This window comes from Gossypium hirsutum, chromosome A10, assembly GCF_007990345.1.
Source record: "Gossypium hirsutum isolate 1008001.06 chromosome A10, Gossypium_hirsutum_v2.1, whole genome shotgun sequence".
Taxonomy (NCBI): domain Eukaryota; kingdom Viridiplantae; phylum Streptophyta; class Magnoliopsida; order Malvales; family Malvaceae; genus Gossypium; species Gossypium hirsutum.
Genome location: NC_053433.1, coordinates 4,725,678 through 4,739,002, shown reverse-complemented (window position 1 = coordinate 4,739,002; position 13,325 = coordinate 4,725,678). Strand labels below are relative to the sequence as shown.

The 13,325-nt window shown below is 30.5% G+C and overlaps 2 protein-coding genes across 3 annotated transcripts in view; both read left to right on the top strand.

The window, feature by feature from the left end:
- Positions 1–5,719: 5,719 nt before the first annotated feature.
- Positions 5,720–9,808, top strand: LOC107897488 (E3 ubiquitin-protein ligase WAV3). Of its 2 annotated transcripts, none has more exons than XM_041079649.1 (2): positions 5,720–6,129; positions 7,707–9,808. In XM_041079649.1, exons 1-2 carry the CDS (start codon positions 5,938–5,940, stop codon positions 9,597–9,599), a joined length of 2,085 nt encoding a protein of 694 aa, XP_040935583.1. In that variant the 5' UTR covers positions 5,720–5,937; the 3' UTR covers positions 9,600–9,808. The 2 variants fall into 2 exon arrangements, with proteins under 2 accessions (XP_040935583.1, XP_016678455.2); XM_016822966.2 differs by having other exon boundaries at positions 7,704–9,808.
- Positions 9,809–10,615: 807 nt separating this feature from the next.
- The window catches only part of LOC121203459 (peroxisome biogenesis protein 1-like), a 3,287-nt gene continuing 577 nt past the window's right edge, over positions 10,616–13,325 (top strand). The window contains exons 1-5 of the mRNA XM_041079383.1: positions 10,616–10,936; positions 11,308–11,481; positions 11,616–11,715; positions 12,033–12,509; positions 13,104–13,321. Coding sequence (XP_040935317.1) covers positions 10,736–10,936; positions 11,308–11,481; positions 11,616–11,715; positions 12,033–12,509; positions 13,104–13,321 — 1,170 coding nt within the window. The 5' untranslated portion in view covers positions 10,616–10,735. The remainder of the gene's footprint in view (positions 10,937–11,307; positions 11,482–11,615; positions 11,716–12,032; positions 12,510–13,103; positions 13,322–13,325) is intronic.

Genomic DNA, 13,325 nt, shown 5'->3' with positions numbered 1-13,325 from the left:
CTATTCTCTGTGTTGAATGCCTTAAGTTCTTAATTCAACTAGCTAAAGATAATGGGGGATTTGTATGGGATTTAGGTTTGTCGAGGTAACTTGAGTGTTTCACATCTTTTTGTTGATGATAGTTCTTTCTTCTTTTGAGCTATAAATTTAAAGTGTAAAGTGGTTCGAAATATCCTTTCAATTTATGAAACTATGTCTGGTTAATCTATTAATTTCTAGAAATCTGAAATTATGATTAGCTCTAATACGAGTTTAATCTTTAGACAAATAACTTATTCAATTTTTGGGGTTTGATAAACCTTCATTTTTATCCACTATTCTTGATGAATATAAGATTGTGAGTATTATCTAAGAATTAGAGGGAGATAGCATTCGATGTAATGGATAAGCCTATTGGCTTGGCTCTTAGTTTCTCTCTTTTGATTTTTGGCAGAATGACTTATTTACTCCTCAATTTTTATAAAAAAATCATTTTATTCCTTTATTTAATATTTCGTTTCGTTTTACCCTTAAACTTATATTATTTTTTAGATTACTCTAAAATGGATAAAAAATTAACTTTTATAAACTTTCTTAACGTGAAAATCCATGTAGATGTCATGTCATCAATTAATTAATTTTTAAAAATAAAAATTATAAAAAATATTTTTAAATATATTTTTTAAATTTTTTAAAAATTAATTAAATGTTAACAAGGCATACACATGAATTGTTATGTAGATGCCATGTCAAAAAAATTAACATCTTCTATCTATTGTTAAGTAATTTGACAAATAATGTAAGTTCAATGACTAAAAAAAATAAAAATTAAAATAAAAAATTAAAATAATTTTTTATATAAAGTTGAAAGATCAAATAAATTATTATACATTTACTTTTTGTGCACTTTGTTTTCTTGATTTATGAGTTCTCTTTAGCCTTAAAAAAATCACATAATTTTTTTATTTAAATTGTATAAACCTGACAAATATACCAATGTCGTTACGTGAGACATGACACGAAAAATTAAAAAATTAAAATAAATTCGGCTGATAAACTATTGAAAATATGAAAAGTATTTTTCAAAATGATTGAGGCAATACAATGCAGAAAAAAAAATGAATAGTGACAGATATATTTATATACACATATATATACACGTCAACTTGTTAGGGTAAAATATAAAAATAGTTATTTTTATTTATCTTAGATTGTATTTTAATCATTTATGTTTGAGATGTTACGTTTTAGTCACTTATATTATCGTTTTGTTATGAAGTGGTCACTCTACCGTTAAATTTCATTGCCTCCCTAACGACAGTCCTACATGGCAGTCTAAATGGGTTTTAAATGCCAACTTAAATATCTAGTTGCTGGGATGAAAATAGGTTTTTAATTAAATAAATTTAATTTAGACTGCAATGTAGGACATCTAAGTTGGCATTTAAAATCTATTTGGACTATCACGTAGGACCGCCATTAGATAGGTAACGAAGCTTACTGGTATAGTGACAACTTCACAACAAAACAATAACGTAAGTGACCGAAACGTAACAGTTCAAATATAAGTAACTAAAATGTAATTTAAGCCAACTAAAAGTGACTATTTTTATAATTTACCCAACTTGTTATTATGATATAAGAAAACATATATTTATAAAGCTTTAAACATATTAAAAAGTAAATATTAACCAAAGCACAAATATTTGTGTCTCTCTTTTTTTATTCCCTCTCGGCAAAGATTAAATTAACCCTCCACAACAAACATTTTATTCTATACTTGTCCATCAAGGGATCACTTCAAAATTTTAATTAAAGCATATTAAGCAACTGGAGACATTTTTATATGTTAAAATATCTGGAAGGTCCTTATATTATAGTAAATAGATCAAATTAGTTCATCTATTATTAAATAGATCAATTTAGTCTTTATGTTATTAAAAATAATCTAATAAATCCAAATTGTAATATAGGTAACTTTTATTGTATAAAAAATATCTTGAAAATTTTTTCTTTTCAATTGTAATTCACTTCCAAATAAAAGATTTAAAAACTTTGACTCCGTTTGTTTCACTGAAAATGACTTTCGGAAAATGATTTCTAGAAAATGATTTACTTTTCTGAAAAAGCTGATATTTTTTAGTGTTTGGATGAATCTGTGTAAAATATTTTCTGTTGTTTGGTAGATTTCTTAAAAATATTTCATAAAAGTTGTTTTCAATTAAACAAACATACATTTGAGATTTTCTTATTTTTTAATTGTTTAATTGAATTCATTTTTATCTATAATTTTATATTTTACATTGTTTTTTCATATATTAAAAATATTATGTTAAATTCAGATTCATTATAATGTAATTTTTTAATTACATTACTACTAAGTGAGTATTTTTTATTTAAAAATGTGACATCAACAAAATTGACAAAAAAAATTAATGATGTCAACAATTGGACTTGATTTTTAAATTTGAAAAGTAAAGGGACTAAATTCTTGAAAATAAAAGTATAAAGACTAAATTACAAATCTGTGAAGTATATATAGACTTTTGACATATTTTAACCTTTATACTACAAAACATTTATTATTAATATATTTATAATTGTAATAAATAGTTATTATTAAAATATTAATATTGAACATTTTCAATAATATGTGAATAGTATTATTTAAAATTATTATTTTTAAAATTTATTATTAAAATAAATTGAAATATTAAATAATTATTAAAATAATAAATTATATTTATTATATTAATAATTTATTATATGACTAAATATAAATAATTAAATATGTATGTTTAATAAAATTGAAAAATATAATATTTTAAATATTCTTAAAAATAAAAATAAAATTTATTATCAATATAATAATATTAAGCTTGATTTAAGTTATTTTTTATATAAAAATAAAATTATCTATAGATGAGCTATTTTCCAAAAAATGGCTAACGCTTTTCAATAGGATAAAGTCATTTTACAGGAAAAATAACTTATTTTACCTTGACTTGTAAGTTATTTTCTGTTGACCAAACATAGGAAAATATAGAAAATATTTTTTGTAAAATCTTTTACATGTAAACAAACGAATCTTTTAAAAAATATTAATTCTCTTCAACAGTAAATAATAACTTTATTCTAATTTCACCTTATTTAATTTTTTCAATAATACAAAGATTAACTTAATTCATTTAATAATAGAATAACTAAATTAATTTAGTCCCTATAATTTAATTGTTAATGTATTTAGGTGAATATTTATGTACGCGAGACCCTAATAGTTGGTCACTATTTGTAACATTAAAATCTACAAATAAATGGGTTATGATATTAGAATTGTTGCAATAAATTGATATCTCGAGATTATTAATATTTGATTTAATATATTTGTTGTATATTTGAATTCAAATTAAGTTAGTATCACTCATTATATACCATATGGATTCGTTTGTTTTCATGTGCAAGTTTTATTTAAGTTTCTAGAGTGATTTAGGATCTGTCAATATTCAAGTTTCCGAATCTCATCTTAACAAATTCTCGTAATAATATTGTTTTGTTTTGTTATGTTATATATATATAATGATGTGTGCCTAAATCTTTGGACTTCTTATAATGTTTTGATGAGTTATAAATATTTTAATGGTGTTTGTGTTGGTAATGTAGTGAAATTAAACTTGATTGGTTTAAACAATGTTTTAGTCACTTTACTATTTAACTATATTTAAGATAAGTTGATGCTTACAATGTCATGAATTTAGGTTATTAGAATGTGATTTTATAGGCTAAGTATTTATGTATTAGGTCGGCATTACATGAGCATATTTTAGGTGGCAATTAGGTATCATTCTTATGCTTGAAATATTGCATTTTTTGACCATTTGGTACATTGGTCTCGAGACATAATAGTCATGTCTCGAGATACTATAAATAAAAATGACTAATTTAATTATTTTTAGGTAACAATCTCGAGACACGTTGAACATGTCCCGAGACCTAAAAATTTATAGTCTCGAGACAAGTAAACATCAAATCTAAATAAGTTTTATCGTGTTTCAGGTTTCAAGATAAGAACCCCTTTGTTTCGAGGCATATCCAAACTTTGAAGTTAAAATAGCGAAATAGGGGAGGCCTGTCTCGAGACTCAATCACGTGACTTGAGAAGCTATGCCTTGAGACATGTCAGCATCGAAGCAATTTTTTTAAAAATAAATTGTATTCTGTCTTGAGACATGGAGACCCACGTCTCTAGGCGTCATGCTAAAATTTTATGAATATAGTTTTTATTTGAATCTTAACTCAATTTTTGATCAAACACAAACCTGTAACCCTATTTATAAAGTCATATAACATTGAATCATCATGTTTATGTTGATAATTGTGATTGTATGTGATTATTATGAATTATTGTTAAATTGTTTGGTTGAATTATTTTAAATAGTTTGGATTGCTTCGACAACGTTATATGACATCACACATTTGGATTCGATGACCGGATCGAATGTGAGGTGTCACATGTCCACATTAACTAGGGGTCTTAAACCTTATAATATATAATATATATGATATGAAATTTATCAAAAACAATTTACATCCAAAATAAATTTTAAAAAAAATCCACACATAAAACATCAAACTATTTAAATTAATTTTACCATTTTAATTAAAATTTTATTATTGTTATTTATATAATTATAGATGTATACAATATTAATTTCAGGATTTGAGCTTAATTCGATTAAATAGAAAGATGTCCAATTCCAATTTTTCAAAGTAATCAAAATTTCATTATTGGTTTACAAAATTTTCTCACATAAAATTTGTTTCTAACAATGAATGTATAATAATATAATATAATTATTGATTTCATCAATTTAATTATCGACTTGGTTATCGAATTTCAAGATTATTCGAAATTTTGTTTTAAATTTAGTTTTAAATAAATATAGAAGAATCATCTATTTTTTTTTATTTTTTTCATTTTAAATTTTGATTTATTTTAATTCATTGATTGATTTTATCAAGTGAAGATATAGTTACCCTTTAATTCATTCATACAATTACAGTGCAACCAATTAGTATAATGTATAAGTTAGATTTGATATGATGGCTCATAATTTTCATATGTCAAATCCCAATAAGATTTCAACTTAAATATTTAAAAGTATAATTTCTTTTTGGTAATAATTATAATAAAATTTTTTATTTAAAATTAAAATGATTTTAGTAATTAAATCAAAATAAATAATTTTAATTTTTAAAATTTATATTTATCTTATATTAATAAGATAAGGTGAATACAAAATTTAATAATTATAATAATTTATTTTAATAATATATTATTTTAAAAATAAAATGCAGTAATTGAGATAAACTTATATTTATACCTTTTAAAAATAGTTTGATAAGTTTTATTTTTAACAATTTTATTATAGGTTCTGATAATATTTATTCGTGTTTTAATGCACTTGAATTTATGTCCTCTTACGTTAATTACAATATTTATGCCAATTGAATCAAGACTTAAATAACCAATTATATTGACATTTTCTCTTTAAATAGTTAGAGAAAAATTGTTCCAATATTAGATTACACTAATGGATAGTTTTTTGATAATTAAAAAAATTTATATTAAGGAATTATTTTAAAAATATTTTATATAATTTTAATAAATTATATGATAAAATAAATCTAAATTATAGAAAAAATAATTCTATATTTAGACGGGGTGCCCTTAAGTTCAATAATGTAAAAAGAATCCCGTAAATAACTTCCCGTAAATAGTTTCTGCTATTTTGTCGGTTTTCTCTTCCTCGTTGATAATAATATATAGTCACAATTGCCACCGCCGCCACCACCGCCACCGACAATGTCATTCTGGTAATTCCAATTCCGAATAACAGTTTCCTTCAAAATCACCCTTTTGTTTTCTCCTTTTTTTTCCCCTTCTTTACAGTCACCGATATGGCGAGTGCATGGAGGAAGTTGAAGAAATCGTTGATTATGAAGATCTCTACCCACCGTGATGACGACCGCCGCCGCTCCTCCTCGTCCTCCAGTTCCTCAGCCAACGGCATTGTCTCTTCTCCTTCGCCGTCCTCCGTCTCTCGCTCTTCCTCTCGCCTCTCGTACAGTTTCAGCTTCCAGTCTTCTAAGGTCGGTTTTTCCTTGCACTTCCTTCATCACTTCGAGTTTTTTGGGTTTTTTTTTGAGGCGGTCATTTTTTTTTTGGTCCGCTGGAGGGGGGAATTTCGTTTGCCGCGAAAAAATCGGCTGTTCTGTTTTTCTAACTGATTTGAGTTTTTTAATGATGATTGACTGACTTGCCCCAGTGTGATATTGTGTTTCTCTTTGTTTAGTTTTTTAAGTGAGGTCATAAGGGTAAATTAATATATGAAGAGTTTCAGTTTTGCCGCGTTTTGTTTTAATTTAGAGATTAAACGTGGCAGTAAATAACGGATTATGCCACGCTTCTTTATAACTACTGTGGAGGTAAGTAGGGAATTTGATTATCAAGTACGAAACAATGGATGCAATAAATACGACCTTCACATTATTGTAATTTACGGATTTTTGCCATGCTTGTTTAACAGTTCATGAAAACCGTGTATTTCATGTTTGATTCAATGCCTTTAGGTGCATATTAGACTGGAATAGAAATAGAAATAAAAATAAATGGGTCTGAATCCTCTAACTTCAAGTTGATCTTCCATGGGAAAAAAAAGGGTTGGGATTTGGAACTGGAAGAAAAAGCTTTTGTTTTTAGCAAAATGCAAGAGTTTTTGTTTCTCGGTCCATCATTTTCATGGAAGAATTTCTTTACCTGCTTGTTTTGTAGATGAAAAACTTTGAATTTTCCTCCCATTTTTTTTTTTGGCTAGTGAAAATATTTGGTATTCCAGTTGTGTATGCATACATCACGCATTGAATTTTTTCGATTTATTTTATTTTCCTCGAGCAGGATACTTGTCTAAACTTGGTAGTAACTAATAATGAAGTAGTGTATTGTTTGGAGTTCAACTAAATGCTAGCTTGCTACCAAAGTTGTTGAGATTATCTCTGTTATTCTCCGTTAATTTTGGGGGTGATCAACTTGTTAAAGATGAAAGTGTTAGTAGTGTTTTATGTGGCCGGTATATATGTTGGTGGTATTAACGGCAGTTTTGCACTAATTGTCTCTCATAATTTTTTCATTGTCCCTCATTCCTAACCCTACCTTACACTACATCTAATTATGCCAGCTTCCCCAATCCGGCGCTTAATTTTTATTGTTTCTAAATTTGTCGGTTAAATCACTAATGTTGAAAACTGAATGATATAAGAGGAATGTTGAAATAGAAGTGTAGTTCCATATAGATTTTACTTGTGTTGCATGGTCCGTACTGTCTATTTTCTTTAATTAGGATTTGGGTTACATAACTCTAACCCTTTCTATATATAAATTATTTTTGTTTTTCCTAATCATATGCTTTCTTGCCCACTTTTTTGCATGTTGCAATCAAACAAACACATTCAATTCATTATAGCTTAAGTTGGATTAAATAGTTTTTATTTTTAGTAGTTTAGGCGTTTTCTTCTTTAAACGAAGTTGTGGAAACTTCATATGAAGTTACGTACTAGTCATTCTCATGCATGTTGTAGATATTGTTAGCCATATGATAAAACAATATTATCGTGCTTTTTATATACTTAATTAATCCATTACACACAATTTCTCTCTTTATTGGCAGAAGACTTGCGCAATTTGCTTGGGAAGCTTGAAAAAGGGAGAAGGCCAGGCCATCTTCACAGCTGAGTGCTCTCATCATTTCCACTTCAATTGTATTGCAACCAACGTGCAGCATGGGAATCGCATTTGCCCCATTTGCCGTTCTGAATGGAAAGACATCCCTTTTCAAGCACCTGGAAGTGCTAATGATTTCCGGAATAATAACAGCACCATCCTTGGCTTCCGTCATAATTGGCATCCACCATCCTTGCCTGTATTGGAGACTGATCAATTTTCCCTCGAAGAACCACTCTCAGCCACCCATGTAGCCCCTGCACCATCCACTTGCTCGCAACCCATAACCATTAAGGCATTGCCAGAGTTTCCTGCTGTCTTAGCTTCAGATGCCGTTTCGAAGTTTCCTGTTCTTGTTGGCGTCAGTGCTCCACCTTTTCATGTTGATGTTCGACATTTTAATCGCGCACCCATTGACCTAGTTGCTGTACTCGATGTAAGTGGCAGCATGTCTGGCAAGCTTTCCCTTCTTAAGCGTGCTGTTTGCTTTATCATACAAAACTTGGGCCCTTTGGATCGGGTGTCCATAGTTACTTTCTCATCATCAGCTCGAAGAATATTTCCTTTGCGGAGGATGCGTGGCAGTGGTCAAGACGATGCTATCTCTGCCGTCAATGCTCTTTCCTCTGGAGGTGGGACAAACATTGCGGAAGGTCTTAAGAAAGGGGTTAGGGTTCTTGAAGAGCGACACGAGCAGAATCCAATTGCTAGCATTATGCTATTATCTGATGGCCATGATACTTTAAATGACGACACTCGCAGCTTATACCGCAATGTACAGAATCTCACCTCAAATCCCAATTACAGTTTGCAGTATCTTTACCTTTTGCCTGCTTCAATTTGTTCCAGGAATACTGCATCTGGTAATGAGGCCCGGCGGCTAAGTATCCCAGTCCACACATTTGGGTTTGGCTCAGAACATGATTCCAATGCAATGCACGCCATATCTGATTTATCAGGTGGGACATATTCCTTTATTGAGACGGTTGACAACTTGCAGGACGCATTTGCTAGATGCATTGGAGGTCTTCTCAGTGTTGTAGCTCAAGATGTCCGACTGACAATACAGTCACTTTCTCGTGGAGTGCAAATTGGTTCAATTCACTCTGGTAGATATAAGAATGAAATCTTTAATCTAGGGCAGAAGGCTACCATTGATGTTGGAAGTTTATATGCAGATGAAGAGAAGGAATTCCTGGTATACGTCTCAATTCCAGCATCATCACGTGGTGAAGGTGAGGCAAAATTGGACCACATGTCATTGTTGGAGGTATTGTGCTCGAACAAGGATTCAACATCATCAGAGATTGTCGAGTCAAGACGCGAGAGAGTTGTGATTCGCCGACCCAAGGTTTTGTCTCCTACAGACAAGATGGTGTGCTTAGAGGTTGATAGACAGAAGAACCGTCTTGCAGTGGCTGATGCTATTGCAACCGCTCAACGGATGGCTGAATTAGGAATTCTAGACCATGCGCAGGCCGTGCTGTCTGAACAAAAAACAACTTTGTTATCTTCAGTATCCGCCCAAGCTGGGGACGACCTTTGCAAGTGGCTTGAGAAGGAACTGACCGAAACCGCACAGAGAATGGCAACTCTGCAGTTATATGAACAGAGTGGTCGGGCATATGTTCTCTCAGGGTTAAGCTCACACTCGTGGCAGAGGGCCACAACCAGGGGCCACTCTACAACAATCTTACCTGGTGAAGGTGCTAACGGAATCAATAGCTATGAAACTCCTTCTATGATCAGTATGGTGTCGAAATCGCAGTGTCTTAATGGTGGACCTTCTCAACAACCTCAAATGGTTACCAAGTCATGTAGCCTGACTCCTCGACATAAATGAGGTTGGCATAGCAATTTTTTCACGACCATTAGGGCACTGAGGTAGATATACGGAACTTCAACACTGATTTGGCGCAATGGTTAGATTTTTTATTCTGTTTACGCTGTTTTAAAGTTTAGACGGTCTTTAATTTTTTTTTCTTTTCATTTTAGAGACTAGATTACGTTAAGGTGGTTTTTATATTGCTGTAATAAATTTGAGTTTGAGCTTGATTGTTTTGTTTATATCGTTAATGCTCAATTTTGTTATTTTTTTTTGGAAAGAAATTATACGAAAGTAAATAGGCTAATTTCTCTAAAAGAGAATTTTCAAGAACTAATATAAGTATTTTAGTCGTATTTATTTTGGTACAAATATATTTAAGAAAATAATGTCAAAATATTTCTTCTGAAAATTAAAAAAATAAAAATAGAAAACTCATTAAAAGGCAAGAGTCTCGTTTTTTCTTTTTTATTAAGACTTTCTTATTTCTTTTAATTATTGTAAAACTGATTATTTTATAAAGGTAATAGAGTGGTGCTACATTAAATTGCCTTTTTTAAACAATTTTTAATAAAATATTATTAAACATGTATAATAAAAAAAGTTAAATCTTGTTATTAGTCCCTGTAGTTTATGAATATTGTAGATTTAATTTTTTAATTTTATCATTTTTAGTCATTGTATTTTTTGAATTTAAAATTTCAGTCCTCACCAAATAATAACTATTGATTTTATTAAATTAAGTTCAGTTATTTTTAAAATATGAGGTGGAAAATTTATTATATGTGTAATTTCATGTTAGCTTATTTTTACATATAATTTACTAAAAATGTAGTTAAGAGTATGAATTAAATTGACGGTTCAAAAAGTACAAGAACTTAAAATTGATCAAATTAAAATATAAGGACCTAATCTAGAACTTTGAAACATACAGGGACTAATAGAAAAATTTAACCATTAAAAAACCGTCGTCCTAGAAAGTCTAAATCCTCGAGAAAGAGAAAGATAAAATATTCAGTTAGGCCAGCCCAAGTCCAATCCATTAATAAGACATCATCATCATTTTCGTTCAGTTTTTTCCTATCTTCTGCCGTAATTACCCTTTTTCAATCTCCAATCTCCTCCTCCATTCCAGATCCTTACCTTTGCTTCCCATGGAGTTTGAGGTGAGACATGTGGCTGGAATAGAAGACTGTTTCGTATCTCTTCCCCTTTTACTCATCCAAACCCTTCAGTCCACGCGCTCTTCTCTCCTCCCTCCCCTTCTCACTCTCGAGCTTCGCCTCCCACGCGCCTCCGACGATCCTTGGATTGTCGCTTGGTCCGGCGCTACTTCTTCTTCCACCGCTATCGAGGTAAGCTAACTCTTCTGCTACTCCTTTAAGTTGTATTTGAGACTTTGTATTTCAGGAAATGAAGTTCAATTTCAAAAAAGAAAAAAATGTGAATTGTAGAATCAAATACATGTAAATATAATATTGATGATTATTTTTAAAATTCATGAATTATTTAAGTGGCGAATTTGAAACATTTTAGATATCTGTGAAATTCAAATAAATTTTTGTGTACCTTTCAAATGATCATGTTAAATATTAACTAATATATACATAATATGTGAATTTCATTCTCAAATTCGTGTTTCCAAGCGTAGCATTATATTTTAGACTACGATTTGACTTGGATTTTTTTTTCTAATTTCCGTAAATTTTCTTTTTTGGCCATGAAGGTTTCACACCAGTTTGCTGAATGTATATCGTTGCCGAATCACACCACAGTTCAAGTACGAGCAGCTTCTAATTTGGCAAAGGCTACGTTAGTCACAATGGAACCTGATACCGAGGATGATTGGGAAATTTTAGAGCTTAACTCTGAGCATGCTGAAGCTGCAATATTAAAGCAGGTAATCAACTTTAGTTATAATCATAATGGAGCAAATGAATTATTGATGAATTTGATTGAAACCAAATTGAAAACATTTTACTCAACTACTAACGGATTTTAAATATGTTATGCTATTAATTTCAATTGACACAGGTCAGGATTGTCTATGAAGGAATGCGGTTTCCTCTATGGTTACATGGTCGAACAATCATAACTTTCCATGTCATTTCAACCTTTCCCAAGAAAGTGGTGGGTAAGATGATATTGATGCGATTTTCTTAATTTTACTGAAAAAGTCTACTTAGTTTTCCAGATGTTTGTGTAAGCATCAGTTCAATTTAGAACTACTTTTATCTGCCTACTCATTTACAAGTTGCATTCATAGCGCATAATATTAGAGTGTGGAAATTGTTCAGAAATTATGTGTGCTGAATCATGTCTTCTGACGACTTTCATTGATTCACATATCAATATTAACAAATTATTGTCATATAGCTGTTAAATCATGTCAACTGACAAATCTAATCTTGGCTTGTTGGAATTTTCCTGATTCATGATATTCTTTATCAGTTCAACTTGTACCTGGAACTGAAGTTGCCGTTGCTCCAAAGAGACGCAAGAAAAATTTAAAGAACATAGAATCGTCTACTGGAGAATCTCATGGTGCAAAAGCACTGCTTCGCTTGCAAGATTCAGATAGAAGATTGTTTCATAAAAGTAATGTCAAAGGTGTTGAGCTAGGGGTAGCACTTACGTCTGTTGCCTTTATTCATCAAGAAACAGCTAAAAGGCTTTCATTGGAGTCTCTTCAGTTGGTTGTTATTGTGCCAAGGCTATCAGCTAAAGAGAGCGTTAAGAATCTGGAAAATGATGCCTCTAGAATGAAAGGAAGTTTAACTTCGAAGGAAGTAAATAGTGGGATTTCAATCGATAATAAGGAGTTCCGACAAGTGGTTGTTCGCCTTTTAATTTCAGATTCGGTCACTAAAGGACATTTAATGGTTACGCGGTCTCTCCGACTTTATTTGAGAGCAGGACTACATTCATGTATGTAAACTCTTTTCAGGAACCAGTTATCTTTCCCTATTTATCTAACTTGAAAGGCTTTTCTCATTTTTTTGGTTCTTCTTATATAACTGAACAAGTGGTTAAGATGCTTTTCTGAATGGAAGTATTCAGATTAAACAAGGATTTTTTTTTATTTTTATAAAATCAACCCTGAAGAAAATTTGAATAGTCTGCCAAGTTGTTTCTATGCATGCACCAATTACGTCCTGCCTACTATATTGTTTAGACTAAAACTTCACTCTTTGCTCCATTCCAGTATTAAGTGGAAAGAAACTTTGTAAAATTTTTTGATTTTATAATATATGTTTCTTTTGATTGAATGAATATAGCATTTAGGTTTCTTTTAGTAGATGCAAACTGTAGATGCAAATTTGTTGTTGCTAAATACTTTGATGGGTGCTTCTTTCTCCAACTTAAGGATTCACCTTCTGTTCAATGTGTTTCTTCTCATTGCTTTACTTTATTCAATGTCTATTGGTGTTAGTTTTATAAGGAGAGGAGAAAAAACTGACATTACTATTGTCACTTTCACTTATGGAAAAGGTTTTTGAAAGAATTTTCCCATGTATGCAGGGGTTTATTTAAAGGGGTATAATGCTGCTTTGAAGAAGGAAATTCCTGTACTTTTACTTTCTCCTTGCCACTTCAAATTGGTTGCAAATGATAAGGCTATTGGGAATGGGCTTGAAATGCTTGATGGTCATAAAACTCATAGGTCACAAAACTCACTCCCAATATCTGGTTCAGGAACCTCTTTAGGAGTAGTAAATTGGTCAACTCATGAGAATGTTGTTG